The following is a 19,784-nucleotide window of genomic DNA, read 5'->3' as shown; positions in this document are numbered from 1 at the left end:
CTTTGGGACCACTCGATCACACAGGCTGGTGTGTTCTTCCATGTGGACTTTGTTGCTTCTGAGCTAGATGGCCGCTTGTTTATCTTCAAGCCTTTAAGACCCCAGTCACTATCTCTTTTGATAGCCGGGCACCATCAGCTTTCTTCACCACATTTACTTGTTCACCCACTTTGGCTCCAGCCGTTGTGTCGGGAGAGTGAGCATCATAGAGTTCCAATTTAATAAAAGAAGGTATTCATGCATTGAGGGAGTGTTTGAGTAGAGGCCCAAGGTCCTTCTGCCACCTTAATACTTGACCTATAAATATAGATCCCTGAACTAACTACAAGCTTTTCTCTTGTGAACTGTTTTGTTCTGTTCTTTGTCAATGGTTTGTTTTTGTTGTTTTGTTGTCTGGTTGTATACTGTTGCTTTGTTTTCCTCTGTCTTGTTTTCGTGCATGTTAGTGACTCCACAGGTCTGTCTGAATAGGACAGGCTGGATGAACTATCTGGAGGAAAAACAACGGGACTGACAGCTCCGGGGGGACTTGGGGTGGGGGGCTAGGGGGGGTAAGGAAGTGGTGTTAACAAACCCAGGGACAAGGGAAAAACATGGGACCCCAAATGGTAGAGAAGGGGGAGTGGCAGGCATGGTGAGAAATGATGAAGGGTAAGGTTGCTTAGAGAAGAGGTATACTCTAGCCCAGGTGGCGATGAAGCATGGTAGTAGGGCAGGAGGAAAGTCAAGGGAGATGGAGGAAAGAGCTAGGAGTCAAAGGGCATTCATGGAGGTCTAGACAAAGACATGTACATGCAAATATATATAGGAGGATGGGGAAATAGATCTATGTGTCTATATTCATAGATGTCTCTTTAAAGAGAGAATGGATCTAAACTCAAAATGAAAAGTAAATCATCTGAGTAAGCCTATACCGTTTAAAAATTTAATGAACAATAATGTTATTAAAGGGGGGAGCCCTGATAGTGTGATGGATTACATGTTGGGCAGCTAACCACAACGTCAGTGGTTTGAAGCCCAACCTCTCCACAGGAGAAAGATAGGACATTCTACTCCTATAAAGATTTACTTTCTCAGAAACCTACAGCAGCAGCAGTTCTACTCTGTCCTAGAGGGTCAGTGTGAGTTGGAATCAACAGGAAATTCCTCAATCTCCTGTTGTATCACCTGGCTATCCCAGGAATCCATCCTATGGTGGATTCACTCAGCTAATTTCAGACCTCAGCATCCACCAGCCTGTGTCCCCTGTTGCCTCTGCTTTGTCAACCTGGTTATAGTCCATTGGCTTCTGTGAGTCAGAAGCCTGAATTGAACCAGATTGGTCTTACCTACAACTGTGTAAGCCATTTCTTGATATGTTTCTTTCGATATGCAGTACCGACAAGTGTCAGTGGTGCTGTTTCTCTAGAGCACCCAACCTAACATAGATATAAAATTGTATCTGGAATCATATTTTTGTATACTGATGTAATTTTGTTCCAGCACCATTTATTTAACTTTGTTTTTCTTCAATATTGTATTCTTTCCATATAAACCTTATGGGAGTGAGATTGGCTTTGATTTGGAATCAGAATAGCGCATAGTTACTCATAGTTGATGATAACTGAAACCATGGAAATTGAAGCCACAGATTAGGATTAATGATAAGAAACTAGATTCTCCCTCCTAAAATTGAGAAAGTGACAAAGATTGTTTCCTCTCATTACTCCTATTCAGCATTTTCCTAGTAAATATAATAAGGCATGAAAAGAGGTTGGGATGGGGGGGGAATAGGCAGATTGAAAAGGAAGGAAGAAAACTCTGTTCACAGAGGACATGATTAGATATCTATGTAGGAAATCAAATTGTCTAAAAACTCTTGAAAGTAGTGATTATAACAAGGTTTCAGGATATCAAAACCAAAATCATGGCCACTGAGTCAATTCTGACTCATGGTTACTAGTATGTACATTGGCTTTTCTAAATGTCAACAATAGCAATTAGAATTTGAAATTAAAAACAGTCATTTCATCCACAAAAATGAAATACTTAATATATAAAACTAATAAAATATCTGTAAGATCTTTATGAAAATCACTAAAACACCGATGAAAGAAATTAAAGATCTAAGGAAGTGGAGAGGTAATTCCATTTTTATGAATAGCAAGCTGCTTATTTATAGATGTCATTTCTTCCCATCTCAATCTACAGTTAGAATGAAATTCCAGTTTAAAATTTAGGAAGTTATTTTATGTATGTGCTACAGGCCAGGTGCATCAATGTCTGTCATCATCTGAGAAGCTTATCAGAGCTTCAATTTTTAGTGCGGGTTTTATTACACAGGTGTTATTTGTTGAATCACTGGCCACATGAATGAACTTAACTTCCAAGCTCCTTCTCATCATAGAATTCCATCTGATACCACATCATTCAGATCTCGATCATTCTGTGGTATCCGGCCCCTGACTGTTAGCAAAATCTTAGATGTGATCTGATATCTCTGTGAACCACAAGGAAGGTCTGCTTACCAGAGAAGGTCTAAGGATTTCGAGGTGGTACCTCTAGGACCCCGAAGACAAAGGCCAAACTCTTTGGATAAACTTAATCCTTCATCAGACAGAAAAATTGCCTTAGCATCTTTATTTCTTTTCCTCTCCTATCTTTTAAGAATGGTTTAGTACAGTTGTGGTGCTTGGTTTCTGTATTTTGTATAAATGATCAGCATTTACCAGTTTATTTCTGCCACTAACCTTTGAGAGTTAGTAACCTACTCATATATTATCTCTAAGAGTCCTCATGATTTCCTTAGTAACAATCACTGTTGCACCTGTCAATCTTGTAGATTCACTTTCTTGAACTGTGTTTGGTAGTTCTTCCCTTCATTCCTCAAAATGTGATTTTATTTATTTTCTTTCACGTGTTTTGAAATAATGAATTTCTTCATTGTTTATAATCAACATCTCTTGTGTTATAGCCAATGAATTAGCCATCCTCAATAATAAATTTAACACTTATGCAAATAACTAACTTAAAATAATTACTTGTAACACATTTTTTCATTGTAGCGAAATTAGTATCACACATATTTTTGGTGAGTAGTAATGTCTTTTTTTACTTTTACATTCTGAACTTATTTATTTAAAAGTAGTTTTATTGGCATAATTCACATATACAATTTAATAGTTCAGTTATACTAAGATTAGTTGTGCAATCATCAACACAATCGATTTCAGAACATGTTTTTCTTTTGTATGTTGTTCTTTCTTGTACCCAATTATTTTAGCTCACCATTTCCTCCCAACCTCCCTTGCCATGCTCCTAGGTAATTATTAGTACAGTTAATTATTAGTCCAGTTACTCTTCTTCATAGATTTACCTATCCAGAAAATCATACAAAACATAAACTAGAAAGAAACAAAATTGTGAGATTATAGAGACCTTTCCCCAGCTTTGTCTCCCCAAAGGCATGCCAAACATTAGGGGCTTTTTGTCAACATGTGGTGGGAGGTCAGATGCTTAGAGTCATCCTCCCTAAAGGCAGTCAGTTTGCCAGACTACTGTCTGATCCCACCACAGGTAAGGCCTGCTCCCTGCTGTGAAAGAATGGGCTACTTCTCCCTAAAGGCTTGCGACCATTAGTTTGGTTCCTGTAGGTGGTTTACACTGTAACTGATGATGGTTTCTATGGTGGGCTAGAGAACAGGTGAAAACTGCTCTGTGACATCCAAAGTTAGGCTGCCATCCTGAGTCTAGGATCCGCCCTTCTTGTCACATGTATACCCCAAATCTTTCCTCTTCCTATTGCATGTATATCCCTAGATTGTCTCCCTCTCGTTGCTGTATAACCTATAGTGCATCCCCTTCCTGTGATGTATATCTTTACCTGTAATTAGTGGGCTTGCACGACCCAAAGATATATAGGCCTGGGTCAGCAATAAAGAGCTCTCGGGCTCCCCTCTTGGCCTCTCGTAGGTTCCCCCTCTCCTCTCCCCTCCCATCCTCGCTCCCCTGTTCCCTTGCCCCTTGTCCTCCTTCCCCTCCCCTTCTCTCCACGTGGACCACCAAGTGGGACTGAGGTGAGCATGCTACCATGAAATGTGTCTGACTCTCCATTATTTCCATATCTCTTTTTTCTAATGCTCTCTATGAGTTTATTATACTCTTTATATATCTCAACCGCACAGTTGTACCTATTGAACCCGCAGTTAGTGTGGGGGGCTGGCATTTACACACACACACACACACACACACACACACACACACGACCATCGATGACAAAGTAAAACAAAAACTCAATTGAAAACAAAGTAGCAAATATTAAAAACTGAGACAAATCTTTAAATGGATTCCTTTTAAAAGGAAGATCAACTGATAAGGTACTACATTTTAACCTAGCTATATGTTCTATAATCAACATTACATTCCTGTCTATGTGAAAGAAGGTTATTCACATCCTTAGGCCATGGTCCGAGGGGATTTAACAGAGGCGTAATTCATGTGGAGACACTGTCATCCATCGCCTTCTACAAACAGGTGTTCAGAATGTAAGCTCTGGCACCATTCCCTCTTCTGAATTTGGATTCTATTATTTACAATGCTTGGGTCACACGGTCAGGTGTACTTCTTCTATGAGTACTTAGTTGACTCCTCACTTTAAAGATTCTTGTTTTAAGATAAGTCATTAATACCCCAAACGCTATACTTTTAGGCACATCTGTTTTTTCATCACACTTTCATAAAGCACCCATAACGTCAGTGAGCTCTTCATGAGAGTGAGCATCAAGCAGGGATATACCATAATTTAAATGTGAGCTCTAATCCATTCATATATCTATGGTTTATATATATATCTGCTTCACTTTAAAGACATCATTATCATTTTATAATGGAGAATATTATAAATCAACCCCATGGGGCATAAGGGAATTATATTAATAGTAATCTTACTTTAGCCAGTGGCATAGAATTTGAAATACAGTTGAGAGAAGGAATTTATACATGAATAGGCCAGCTTTTCAGACTGCAATACATGAATTGTTGACTTCTACAGATTAAAAGCTTGAGTGACTTTCCATTATTTATACAAATAATGAACCTAAGGGATAGGGCAAAACTTTGAACAACATTCATTCACAAAGGCAGAACCAAGCCTGCCAGACTAATGCATATTATAAAAATAGCAAATATTTGATAGCCTTGGGCCACCATTTGTTGTTGTTGTTGTTGTTGTTAGGTGCCATCAAGTTGGTTGTGACACTGTGCACAACAGAACGAAACACTGCCCGATCTAATGCCATCCTTACCATTGTTCTTATGCATGAGCCCATTGTTACAGCCACTGTGTCCATCTCATTGACACCTGGCTCTTTTTGCATTGCCCCATTTATTTACCAAGTACAATGTTCTCCTGGCAACATGTTAAAAATATGTAAGTCGGAGTCTCACCATCCTTGCCTCTAAGGATTACTTCTTCCAAGGTAATTTGTTTGCCCTTTTGGCATCCCATGGTACTTTGAATATTCTTCTCCAGCACCATAATGCAAATACTTCAATTCTTCTCTAGTCTTTCTTATTTACTGCCCAGCTTTCACATGCATTTGACGCCATTGAAAATATCATGGCAGCTCTGGGAGAGGGACATGTCTGATCAGAGCACACGGGAGCAAATGAAGGGGGAGGAAGAGAGAGTGGAGCACATCCTGGCCCACCAGGCCTTGATGAAGCGATTCCCGGTCACAGCAGCCAATCCACAGAGAAGACCATATGGCCGGCCCCACTATGAGACACAACATCCCTCACTACATCCCTTCAGGGGACAACACTGGAGACACAATGTGGGCATTGTGCCCGATCTAATCCCACCACACCGAGGCAAAACACTAAGGGCGTGGAACAGAACAGCAAGAGCAACGAAGTCCTCAAGGAATACTGAAAATAGACTTTGGGGCCAGGGCTTGATACCCCACCAGACTCAACCAGAAAAAACTCCTAAAGGCCAACAAACGGTTCTTGAACTAACTACAAGCTTTTCTTTTTTGTTGTTGTGTTTTGTCTTTGGCTTGTTGTTGGTGGTGTTTTGTTTTCTTTTGTTGCATGGTTTTGCTATGTCTTGTTTTTGTGCATGTTATCGCTGCCGGTCTGACTAAATAAGATAGACTGGATGAACCATATGGAAGAGAAAACAATAGAACCGACAATTCCGGGGAGACATGGGAGAGGGGGAGGTGGGAGGAAAGGAAGTAGTGTTAACAAACACAGAGACAAGGGAACAACAAGTGATCCAAATCGGTGGTGAGGAGGGTGTAGGAGTCCTGGTAAGGCGTGACCATGAGTAATGTAACTGAGAGGAATTACTGAAACCCAAATGAAGGCTCAGCTTGTTAGTGGGACAAAAGGAAAATAAAAGGAAATAGAGGGAAGAGCTAGGAGGCAAAGGGTATATATAGAGGTCTAAATAAAGGCATGTACCTGTGTAAATATATTTATATGAGGATGTGAGATCCATGTGTTTATATATATAGGTTTAGTATTAAGGTAGCAGATGGACATTGGACCTCCACTCAAGTACTCCCCCAATGCAAGAATCCTTTGTTTTATTAAACTAACATTCCATGATTTTCACCTTGACACAATTGCTGAAGATAAAATGGGTGCATAAGCAAATGTGGTGAAGAAAGCTGATGGTGTCCGGCTATCAAAAGATAAAGTGTCTGGGGTCTTAAAGGCTTGAAGGTAAACAAGTGGCCATCTAGCTCAGAAGCAGTAAAGCCCACATGGAAGAAGCACACCAGCCTGTGTGATTATGAGGTGTCAAAGCTATCAGACATCATCAGAACAAAAAGTCTTACCATTGTGAATGAGGGGGAGTGTAGACCCAAAGCCCATAGGCAATTGGACATCCCCTTATGGAAGGGGCATGGGGAAGAGACAAGCCAGTCAGGGATCAGTGTAGCAATGATGAAACGTACTTTCCTCCCGTTCTTAAATGCTTCCTCCTCCCACACTATCATGATCCCAGTTCTACTTTACAAATCTAGCTAGACCAGAGGATGTACACAGGTACAGATAGGAACTGAAAACACGGAATCCAGGACAGATGGTCCCTTCAGAACCAGTGGCGATACCGGGTGGTTGGAGGGAGGGTGGGGTGGAATGGCGGAACTGATTACAAGGATCTACATGTGACCTCCTTGGGGGTTGGGCAACAGAAAAGTGGGTGAGGAGAGACGTAGGACAGTATAAGATATGGCAGAATAATTATAAATTATCAAGGACTCATGAGGTAGGTCAGCGGGGAGGGAGGCGGAAAAAAAAGCTGATGCCAGGGACTTAAGTTGACAGCAAATGTTTTGAGAATGATGAGGGCAATGATTGTACAAATGTGCTTGACACAATGGATGGATAGATGGGTTGTGATAAGAATTGTACAAGCCCCCAAGAAAGTGATTTTTAAAAAAGAAAGATTATCATGGCTTGGGTCAGGCTCACCTTAGTTCTCAAAGTAACATCCTTACTTTTCAGTACTTTAAAGAGGTCTAGTGCAGCATATTTATCCAAGGCTCTGTGTCTTTGGTCTTTTAATTGCTGCTTCCATACACATTGTGGACACAAGCTGTGGTTGCCAGCTTCAGTTTTTTTCTCTCCTTTTCGTGATTTTACCCATGGTTCCAGTTGTGAGGATTGAGGTGTAATCCATACTGAAGACTGCAGTCCTTGATCTTCATCAGCAAGTACACTTCAGATCCTTTGCATAAGCCAAGGATTGAGTAGAGCCACATCATAAGAACTGATTGTTCTTAGATTAGGGTTTATGACTAAGTGGGAGCTCAAAATCCATTCTTATATCTAAAATTACACATATCCTCAGTCAACTCCAGAGGCAGTAGTGAAAATATGTTGAGAAATAATTCAAGTAACCACCACGAGACATTTGGTAATTGTAATCATAGTGTCATTAATCTAACCCAATCTTATAAATTTTAAAGAATTATTTTAAAACTTGCACCACTGCTTGTCTGTTAGTTTGTCCTACTGTAGTGGCTTGTATGTTGCTGTGAGCTTGGATGTTATGTCACTGGTATTTCAAATGCCAGCAGGGTCACCTAACAGGAACAGATTTCAGGAGAACTTTCAGGCTGAGACTACAAAGAAAGAGTAGCCATAGAAAACCTGATGGACACAGTTGAGAAATTGTCAGATACAGGAAACCTCATGAAAAGAAGCAGTACATTGTTGGAGATAGTGCCAGAAGATGAGCCACTCAGCTCAGAAGGTACTCAGAATATGACTGAGGAAGAGCTGCCTTCTCCAAGTAGAATCGACGATAATGATGTAGATGAAGGAAAGCCCGTGGGAGGAAAGCCTTCAGGACCTTCATTTGCTGACGGGGCACCGCTCAAAGTGAGAGGAAACAGCTGTACACATCAATTAACAATTGTAACTGGGAATGCATGCAGTATAAATTCATGCGAATGGAGAGTTGTAGAAAGTGAAATGGAACACCAAAAAGTCAACCTTCGAGGCGTTAGTGAGCTGACAGGGACTGATCTTGGCCATTGAATCATATGGTCAGAAAATTATGTGGTCTGTACTAGTATTGAAACAGTCCAGCAGGGTGACTTTGCATTCATTGTCAGAAAGGACATTTCAAGATCTGTTTTGAAGTACACGGCTGTCTGTGATAGGAGTATGTCTATCTGCAGTCAAGAAAATTCAATCAATACAGGTGTTATTTAAATCGATGCACCAATCACCAATGCTAGTGATGATGAAGTTAATGAACTCTACAAAAATCTTCAGTGTGAAAATAAACAAACATGCTATCAAGATGCATGAATAATTTGTCGATTGGGATGCAGTCAGTACACGGCTTCATGGTCGTTTCCATCAATATTTTTTAACAATACATAGTTTTCCATTGTGTGTATGTACCAAAGTTTATTTAACCATTTTTCTGACAAGCTTTTGGTCTGTTTCCACGTTCTTGCTATTGTGAACAATGCTGCTTTATGAACATGGACGTTTTATCTATAAAAAAATCCATATTGCCATATTGCTTTCATCTACCATTTTATTGCTGTATTGCTTACCATAACATTTGTACATGTCTACAAGCCCTATGCCCTTTTTGGGAATTATCTACATGAAATTAAATTGGCAACAGCAATTTGAAAGACTAGATAGGAACCTTAGGGTGTAGAGTTTATGTTAGTGAGGAGCAAGTCACGAAAGAACACCAGAATGATTTCTCAGTGTCAGCAGATTTTTTACCTAATTTCTATCAAGCCTTGGTGACCCAGCCCGTGTGCTTAGACTTCTGAGGCTTTGAACTGTCCTTTTGGGGCACTCAAAATTATTCTTGGCCACACCAAAAGGACTCAATTCGGAAATCCCACTGAGTGAACTGGGATTTACCTCAAACTCACCTGTAGCACATTTAAGGTACAAATATATTCCCTTGGACTTAAGCCAAAAAGCCCCAGGGTGAGAAGAAGCCTATGATTGCTATTCCAAGGTTATGGAATTGGCAGTTGTTGTGCTTTAGGTTCAGATTTCTTGCTTTGAGGGTACCCAGTGTCGGCCTGGGACTACCATACATCTATTATTTAATGCTCTTGTTTTATTATGACATGTATCAAACTAGTAGGCATGGTTCTACCTTATTGTAAATGAGAGTTAATGTAAATTTTACCCCCATCTCCAACCCCTATTGTATGAATAGTTTCCACTTAGGAGCTTAATTTTGTACAAGTCAATAATTCATCTATTGTGATCTGCAACCAGTCTATACTTACATAATTTTCTTGTCCCAGAAATGTTTTAAATTCTATGCCATCAGCTAAATTAATGACACTATAAATAGAATGAGCTTATGCCCCATGGGGATGATTTATAATCTCTATCAAAAAATGATAATGACCTCTCTAAAGTAAATCAGAGACATATAAAAACCAAAGATATATGAGTGGATTAGGGCTTGAACTTAATTCTGGCCCCCATCTGAGAACAAATAATGTCTGACATCTTCCAGCTTTTTCTTAAAACAAGCAGCCATCTAAGTGTGGTGTTAGCTAAGCCCACATGGAAGAAGCATGCCAGTCTGTGTGAGCTGAGGATTGTAAATAATAAAATCCATATCTGAAGGAGGGCATAGTGTCAGAGCTTAAATTATGAACAACGTGTTTACAGAAAGCTATGGCTGACACTGGCACCCCAGATCCATTGCAGCGTTCCCACATAGATTAAGCCTCCAGTGAATCTCCTCTCCTCTGGCCACAGTCCAGGAATGTGAACAGCAGGTGTGCTTAGGCTACAGGGTGATGCATTATTGTTTGATCTCCCTTTGTTTGACCCATCTTAAAGTTGTTTTCGTCTTTAAATACTTCTACTTTCTTTTTCATTGAGGTTTATCTGTGTTCTGTCTAATCTTTTTCTGTGTGTTTGCTTCCTCTTTGTGTTTTGTAGGCTTTTCTGTGTGTGGAATCCAGGATACCGAGATCCGTGCAGAGTAAATGGATTGATAATTGCCTGGTGGGATGGTGGGGAGGACGGGTGAAATAGGGAGCAACTACCAACAATGAGTATGAGAAGTAAATACTCTGAAATTGATTGTGGCTAAGATTGCACCAATCTTTTTAAATAGGATCGAATGATTCAATTGTATGATGTGAAGTGTATGCTAATAAAACTCTCTTTTTTACATTTTATTAGGGACTCATACAACTCTTATCACAATCCATACATATACATACATCAATTTTTTTGACTTGTTGATAAGTGTTTTATTATAAATACTCAAAGTTGATAAAACTACAAAAATCTCTTTCAATAAAAATTATGGTTGCCCAAAATAACACAGTAAGTAGTTCAGTTCTTACAACACTTATATTACATATTTTAACTTACAATCTGGTAGCTTTCTTTTGTTTTCCTAAACACATATGAAATATACATAATAACAATTTGTTTAAAATAAATGTAATTTATCATTTTAATAATCTTTCTAATATGTCAATACAATTAGACTGCTAATTTGTCCATTTGGAAATGTTTCCATTTCAACTTAATGAAAAGTCCATATATTTGCAAATTTTACTCTTTCCAAAGTATGTAATCTACAGACCAGGTGTGTGCTGTTGACTCAGTGGTTATGTGTTGGCCTGCAATTCACAAGGTTGGCAATTTGAAACCACCAGCAGCTCTGGGGGAGAAAAGCTGGGCTTTCTCCTCCCATAAACAGTTACAGCCTTGGAAACCCAGAGGAGGTCACTATAGGTCAACAATGACTCAATGGCACTGAATCTTCAGAACACATATAAAACAGACATTATTTTTCCAAATACACATAAAATTACATTACTATTTTTTAATGTTAATTCTGATGTCATTCATAATAATAATGATCTTTCTAATATTTCAATACAATTAGACTACTAATTTGTTCATTTGGGGAAATGCCCATTTCAACACAATGAAAAATATCCATATATTTACAAATTTTACTCTTTCCATCTTCAGACTTCTTGGAATATTTCACTCTTTTCTACGAAAGTATATGCGACTCATAAGTTCTCTGAACTTCTGTATTAAGGAGTAATTATTCATATTTTCTTTCCATGTTTCATAAGTCTTTCTGAGGTTGTCATAATAACTTTCCTTTTTCAAACTGAAATTTGATCCAAGTTTTCCAAAAGAACGGTCTTTTCCCCACATTTCTCTCCAGGAGCCTTTGAGTTTTCCCAAATAACTTTCTTTTTCACGCTCTTCCTTTCATAATCCTTCTCCTTTCTTCAAGGCCGTTAATTCTGCTTTCAGTAAGTTTCGGTGAATTTTCCAGTAGGTTTTAGAATCATGATTTAGCCCTTGGACAGGGACAGTTTTACCAAGGCCTCTTCTCAGAATTTCTTCATTCAGGCTCACGTTAAAATAGCCACCCTTATTCACTAATAGGTAACAAAAAAGGGCTGAATTCTCCCTTCCAAGAAGCTGGAACCAGAGAAGCTGGGAAGGTTTCAGCTCCTTCTGTACCCAGGCCTTCCCAGTCTCGGTGAGCTCCACCCCAGCCAGCTTAACCAGCAAAGCACCGCAGGGGTCTTTTTTCCAAGAAGATGTGACAGGTAAAGTAATAGGAATATGTTCAATTTCTAAACCATTTTCAGTTATTCGATGTAATCGTCCACGTAGTTTAACATTCTTTTTTATAAATTCCACTGGAATATCTGAAGAATTTGTGAACTTTGATGTCACTCGAACACTTCTGAAGAGTAACACGATTCCAGCTATGGCCATCCCAGTGCTGATGTTCCGGACAAGAACCAGGTGGTCGTCGGCCCACTGGGACAGCCACGCCACCACGTTGGGCGCCTCTCGATCCCAGTCCAGCGGCGGGGTTGGCCCCCGCGGCCGCCCGGCCATGTTCCCGGCATCACTTCGCGTCGCCCCGCCCGCGCTCCCAGGCGGCAGGGGGCGGGGCCATACATCAATTATATAAAGCACATCTGTACATTCTTTGCCATAATCATTTTCAAAGCCTCTGCTCTCCACTTAAGCCCTTTGCATCAAGTCCTCTTTTTTTTCCTCCCCACTCCCCTCATAAAACTATCTTTTAAGAATACTGTAGAATCCTATAAATTCCAGATCTATGCCAGTTTTCCTCCAAAGTGCTTGACAGGGACCTTGATGGGTATTTTAATGAAATTGTTGTTCTTCTACCATTGTACTGTATATTCCTTCACTTAGTTTGCCAGCAGGATTTCTGTATTTACTATCGACCACCATACCTTTCTCAATTCCTTTCAACTTCTTGATAGTTCTAGGTATACAGTCAGCTTTTATTAGCCACCATGGCTGAGGAGAGGCACTGAGGGGGGAGACAGACAGACACATACACTCTATCTCTCCCCCCCCCACGCCAACCCCCCTCATTTTGTCATCCTGACTTGTAACCTGATAACTTCCTTATAAACCTCATCATTATATGTGTTGAATGAGAGTTCTGTGTGGCCATTGCAATGGATTACTGAACCCAGCAGAGAGGTGGGTGCTGTGAAGGGGCAGTTAGGGTCAGAAGATGAGGAAGAAAGGTTGGAAGGTGGAAGCATGTCTAACCTCTGCCTCATCCGAATCAGCCTTCGATCTATTTTGAGTTTGACCTGTATAGCCTGAGGAGGTCACAGTGGCCCCCACACCATTTCCTTACCATAAAACTCTTCAACTTTTTTGTAATTACTTGCATGGCCTAGTTAGTGGTAATTTTTTAAAGTAGTCACACTACCAACTCTCCCTGCGTATTCTAGTAATGCCTTCCAAACTCATAACTTTTCCTAGTCCCATAGCTTATATTTTCCCTGGAATCAAAATGACTGCAAGAATCTCAAAATCATTTATTCCACCTTATGAGCCTTGCACCTTCATCTTTTCGAAAAACCTCTTAGATTTCTTTTTTACTTCTGTTTCAGATTGTGAGTCATTGTGTCAATGGGTCTTTGCTTTCTTTCATTTCAGTAGCTGCACACATCCGTTTCTTTCCTGCTCTTTATGTTCTTTTTGCTTCTTTGTTTAAGATCCTTAGATGTTTCCTGTAAGGAAAGAAATACCATTTTATTTATTTCCCTCTATTCTGTTCTGTGTCATACTCACTCTCTACTTTCATATCTAGGTTCTATAACTCATTAGATACTCAGAGCTCAGATAATGCTCGGACTAATAAATAGTGTTTATTAAGGAAGTTGATAGGTTACCATGCAAGTGAGACATGCTCAAGATACAATTGTTCAGTCAGGGCTTAAGCTGCAAAATTATTTTCGGACTGCTAAGAGATGCCCAAAGGGCTTGCCACTCTGCTGGAAACCTCAACCCAAAGGCATTCAGCTCAAGCTCCATGGGTTAGTGAACTCAGCCCCCCGCCCCCCAGTTAAGTTCCTGGACATATCCCATTCCATAAGCCACAACTTGAAGGAACTCAACTCCATCTCCATGGGCCAAGTCCAGCTTCCCCAACTAAGAGCCCAGAGACACCCCTCTCCACAAGTTAACCTCCTGCCCAAAAGCACTCAGCTTTCCTTGCTCTGTGGATGGGAAGCCCACCACTCTGTCTCATGCTCTGCTTCGTGGTTCTACTGCTGCTTCTCTGCCACTCCTCAGATGTCACAGCTCTCTTCTGGAGCAAGGAAGTTCACTGGCCAGACATCTAGGAACCCAGAGGAGACATTCCATTCCGGGCTCTTGTTGGTAGATACGCCCTCCTGCTTCTCATATGGCTTATTGTATACACCATGCCCAGCAGGATGGCAAGCCGTGAGTCCTGCTAATTACTCACAGTTGAATCCTATCAGTGTCTGTGAATCTCCCCCTCCCCCCACACACATGAAAAGTCATTTGGTGGAACTGACTGAGACTTTGGGTAGAATAGCCACATTAAATAATTCACTGCTCTTGTACCCTCTCACTTTATACTTCCACTTACTTTCAGAGACATTAATTTTTCATTGACAGCGTTGTTTTTCTCATCTTCTTGTACTAAGCATCTTCGTAGTCCTCTTCGGTGTTTGAAATCTGCATCTCTCCCCCTATTGTGGTGACTGTCAATTTGTTTATCCCAAAATACGAAAAATCTGTGTCTCTTGCCTCAGATTTTAGACCTGAAAAACATAATTATAAAAATGATTTATAAATAGATTCCAAGAACAGCTCAGAGGATCTGGTTGAGGCATCAACATATACCTTCTAAACACTCATTCTAGAAAGAGCACTGGACTAGGACTCCACAAACGAGTCTGCGCCTGCACCCCATGTAATCTCACTGTATGGCCGTTTTGTAGTACATGGCTCGCTCTAATTATCTGATAGGACTTTTAAACATGAAGTGATATGGTAGAAAATACATGGAGAAAATTTTTTTTAACATTTTATTAGGGGCTCGTACAACTCTTATCACAATCCATACATATACATACATCAATTGTATAAAGCACATCTGTACATTCCCTGCCCCAAAATTTAAATGCTCTCAATATAAACTTAAGATAGAGTATTTATGGTAGTCATAGATCACTAAAAAGACATTTATTCAAGGCTACTTGGTTGAAGACACTGTGTGCCTGACAGGGAATTAGCTGAAGTGGGAGAGTGGGCAGGAGGGTTGCGTGTCAGAGGGAACACTGTGTGCAGTAAGGAGGTAGTGAGTAAGGTGATGAAGAGTCACTGTGAGTCAGAATTGACTCCACAGCAGTGGGTTTGGTTTTTGTAAGCAATTACGTGTGACTAAACTGGAGCATGCCTACGGTGGCACATCAGGAAAAAGACACCAGGGAAATAGTGTGCAGGGGATTCCAGGTTTAATCCAGAGCTATGGACGACCACTTAAAGGTTTAAAATAAGGGAGGGGTGACAGAATGTTTATCTCCAGGAGTTTATGTTGGCATCATTATAGATGATATGTTGGGGGGAACAGGAAGTGCTGAGGGTGGGGGGAGTCTGTAGCAGGGAGTCCGTAGCAGGCTGTTGTATTTAATCACAGGCTAACCCGAGAACTTGAATGAATTGAGTGTAGAACTGGAAGGATAATGCAGAAGATACTGGGATGGAATATGTGTGACCCGAGATCTGGTGAAAGTAAGTGGTTGGAAGGTATTTACCAGAAGAGAAGGAGTCGTTATCATTTTAGGGCTTCTCTCGTCGTGCACATACTTCTGCCATTCATTCAGAGATCCAAAATCCAAACTCACTGCCACTGAGGTGATTCTGGCTCACAGCAACCTTACGGGACAGGTAGGACTGCTTCTCTCAGTTTCCAGAACTCTTCACTCTTTATGGGAGAGAGCCTCATGTGTCTTTAGAATAACTAGAAGGGAAAGAGAATACGTTTGATTTTAGACATGCTATATTTTGAGTTATTCTTGGTATGAACAAGTGCAAATGTTTTCGTTTTCCATTTGACAAAATGAAAAAGATGTGGGACGCGCCTGTGTGGGAGTGCCTGGAGTTTTCTGTTTGGATGATCTCACTCTGGCACAGGGCCAGGTATCACGATATACTCCATTCTAAAAGTCTGTGCCTTAGGAAGTACTCACACTTCACCAGAAACCTGTCGACCCCTGGCTCCTTGGTTCCTAATCCTGGTCTTTGTAGTCCACTCCAAATCCTTGCCTTTGATGAGAAAACATCTTTCATAATCTGACAGAAGAAGATGTAGGATACAGAGTATAAAGATAACAGTTCTTTATCATCCCAGTAAATCTAAGTAAAATTGACAACATTTTTAAAAAATCTTTTTATTGGGGCTCATAGGGCTCTTATCACAGTCTGTACATACATCAATTGAGCAAAGCACCCTTATACATTCGTTGCACTCATCATTCTCATAATTCACCTTCCACTTGGGTTCCTGGAATCAGCTCGGTTTCCCTTTTTTCCCCCCTCCCCCTCCCTCCCCGGTCCCACCCCTGGTCCCTTGATAGTTTATAAATAATTATTATATCTTATCTTACACTCCCCAGCGTCTCCCCTCACCCGCCTCCCCATTGCCCATCTCCCAGAGAGGAGGTTACACATAGATCTCCAAGATTGGTTCTCCCTTTCTACACCCCCTTCCCTCCTGGTGTCACCACTCCCACCGCTGGTGTTGAGGGGTTCGTCTGTCCTAGATTCCCTGTGCCTCCAGATCCCCACTGCACCGCTGTACATCCTCTGGTATAACCAGGTCCGCAAGGCAAGGTAGAATTGGGGTCATGATGATTGGGAGGGGAGGAAGCGTTCAGGAACTAGAGGAAGGTTTTGAGTTTCATTGTTGCTACACTGAACCCTGAGTGGCCCATCTCCTCCTCACTACCCCTCTGGAAGGGGTGTCCAGCTGTCTACAGATGGGCATTGGGTCCCCATCACGCACTACCCCTCTTTCACGGTGATGGGATTCTCACCACCACCCCACCTTTGTTGTTGGAGACCTGGTCTCCTCTGAAAATTGACAACATTTTTATTACTTTAAAATTGTGCCATTAATTTAATCTGAATACTTTTAAAATATAATGATAGTAGTAGTAATCATTTTTCTCTTCTAACTTGAATGTACTATAAATTGATTACCAAATGATTTTTATTAATTTATCACCATGAAGACTATGTTAGCATAATATAATGCAGCTTATTGTAACGGCATACTTTCAAACCTTCTCTTGATATTTAATGGTAAAATAATTTATTTTAATGTATGTACTTGGAAGCTTTGTTAAGAACCTTAGTCTTTCTCAAGCTGTACACTTGGCATGTATACTCGTGTATAAGCCGAGTTTTTTTTTCCAGCACATTTGTTATGCAGTTTTGTAGTAAAATTAGGTGCCTCAGCTGATATTCGGGTCGGCTTATACTTGAGTATATATGGCATATTATGAATTCCTTCCTGTTCTACCCAACACCCCCTCTTTTCCTATTTGGTTACTGACCTTGAGAAGTTTGAGTTGTGCTTTAACTTCTCCCTTTATGGTAGTGTAGTCTGGCTTCACGTTTCGCTGGTCCAGGGGTTCCAGTTTCCTCTTCTGTCACTGGCAGTTTCTAACTATACTGCCTCCATGTGGCAGGTGGCCGTGTGAACAGAAGAAACGCTTGCAGGACTCAGTGCAAGGGTAGACAGGACCCCAACAGTTACTGTTTTAGAGTAGCAGTTGCCCTTCTTCTATGGGCCTTCAAAATCCAGACTGCCACCCACACCTTTTACTTGACCATGCCTAAATACAAAGGGAAGAAAGACATTGAATGGATTCTTGTAAATCTTTTGTCTCATTTTCTGAAAACCACTGCACTAAACAATCAGCACTTAGTATAAAGAGATAGGAGTTTTCTGTGTGGACATTCTAGTAAAAATGATTTTTGTATTCTTTATTGATTAGTTAAGTGGCTATTAGCAGGAAATTTTTAGGGTTTTCTATTGTTGGTATTTATTTACAGAGAATATAAAGGAGGTACATGTACATAGGATCAAATTTAAATTTTTTTTCAAATTTAAATTATTTTAATGAGCTTTAAAACCCTCTATTTTTAAACACATGTTATTCCTCAGTTCAGAGTGCAGTGGTAATTTTGGGCTTTATTTTATTGAGCCCCTTTGATTCCTTTCATCATTCTAGTTGTTCCTTTCTTTTATTTCAATAAATTGTGCTCTAAGTAATAGGTACATAAAGTGGCTTGTCTTGTTTTATTCTGTTTTTAATAATTTATTTCTTGTTGAGAATATACACAGAAGCAGCAATAGTTGTCTTCATAGTTTGTTTTCAGGTTTTAAAAAGGCAAGAAGGGCCTTTTGAATTTCTTTGTCACCAAAAAGGGTTGTACTGTTTTTGTCTTCTCACTGTTAATACTGGTGATTTGATTGAGTTGTGTGAAAAACAGTACTGTCCTTGGAACTACATAGATTGTCCCTTCGTCCATCTTGATGCATTCCATATCCAACGATAGGTACATGTCTTGCTCATTGTAATTGACATTTGTCAAAACCGAAGTTTCTCTGGGATTGTGAGGTACTCTCAGATTTATATAAAATAATTAACTGCTAGGAATCTAGAAAGTATAGGGGAAAGCACTTCTACTTGGAGCGGACAGCCATTTGGAACGAACATTGAAGACATTTAGTAAGCACTTGGTGTGTGCAGAACGACAGCCTTTAGAGTCTCACTGTACACTGACAGAGGATTGTATTTCATTATGTATCTATTTTTTTGAATTGTATTTTAAACAGCAAAATGTACTTGAACGTTATTTTTCTAAAAATACAACGTCTGAATGTATAATTGAAACTGAATTCAGTGATAGATGGGGATAAAAATGTTTCATTGTAGATGAAGTTGTTAGAATTGAAGATTTTCATTGAGTCTCTTTTTATACATCTCTTTCAGATATGGAAACAAGTGAAAAAATCCAAGGAAGTGGAATACTCCAGCTTTTTGCAAATCTGTTGACTCCACAGTCTTCCTGCTCAGCCAAAGTAGCTAACATCATAGCAGAAGTAGCCAAAAATGGTGAGGTTTTCCTCAAGAACTTTTCTGCTGGGAACATCAACAGTTTTACATCTTACTACTTGTCAGTATGTTTTATTCATTTATGTTTTCATTTTATAGATGAGATTATTTTTATAATTTTTCTTTTCTTTGATTTTTTTTCATGTAATTGTTTAAAATGACTATAGCTATAGTCATCCTATCCATTAATTTACTGTTTGCTATTACTTTACTTCATAGTAGCTTTTTTCCTGAAAGGTAACTGGTTCCAGCTCCACTTGTGTCATGTATTTCCTTAGTCACAGGATCTTAATTGTTGTGAGAGGGTTTACCATACATACATGTATGTATAATATGTGTGTGCTTACATATACATATGTGTATGTATAGCATATGTATGTTTATATATATGCTTTTACAAATTATTTTGTGTTATAGCCATGTAAACGCATTGGTTTCTTTCGTCATTGTGATTGTAGCCTTTCCTACTTCAACAATTTTGCTCTGTCTTCTGCTACCCTCACCTTCTAGGCAAACATACTCCTTATATTTCTATGTAAGCATACACAGGAAAATCAACAGTGGCAACAAAGTTTAGATTATATAATGGTGAACCCTTGCCATTACTATTGGCTTATATCCTTGGAAGAATTAAATTATAACAGAATTATCGCACAGTATTTTAATTCAGTCACTATATTCTTAAAGGAATTTGTAGGCCTAAAAGAAGGCTATACTAAATGTAATACTTTTGGACCACATCAGTTTGCCAGCTTGACATTATTTTTAGATCCTTCATTTTAGTAAATAGCATATATT

The 19,784-nt window shown here is 39.8% G+C and overlaps 1 protein-coding gene and 1 pseudogene across 3 annotated transcripts in view; one reads left to right on the top strand and one right to left on the bottom strand.

Moving 5' to 3' along the window:
- The window catches only part of RAP1GDS1 (Rap1 GTPase-GDP dissociation stimulator 1), a 159,470-nt gene that overhangs the window by 46,160 nt on the left and 93,526 nt on the right, over positions 1–19,784 (top strand). For all 3 annotated transcript variants that reach the window (XM_075544003.1, XM_075544002.1, XM_075544004.1), the window contains exon 3: positions 18,864–18,986. In XM_075544003.1, the coding sequence (XP_075400118.1) occupies positions 18,864–18,986 (123 nt within the window). The remainder of the gene's footprint in view (positions 1–18,863; positions 18,987–19,784) is intronic.
- Positions 11,371–12,400, bottom strand: LOC142443541 (protein C3orf33 pseudogene; annotated as a pseudogene).

This window comes from Tenrec ecaudatus, chromosome 3 (assembly GCF_050624435.1).
Source record: "Tenrec ecaudatus isolate mTenEca1 chromosome 3, mTenEca1.hap1, whole genome shotgun sequence".
Classification (NCBI taxonomy): Eukaryota; Metazoa; Chordata; class Mammalia; order Afrosoricida; family Tenrecidae; genus Tenrec; species Tenrec ecaudatus.
Note: the sequence above shows the minus strand (reverse complement) of the source record. Positions and strands in the feature narration are given on the sequence as shown.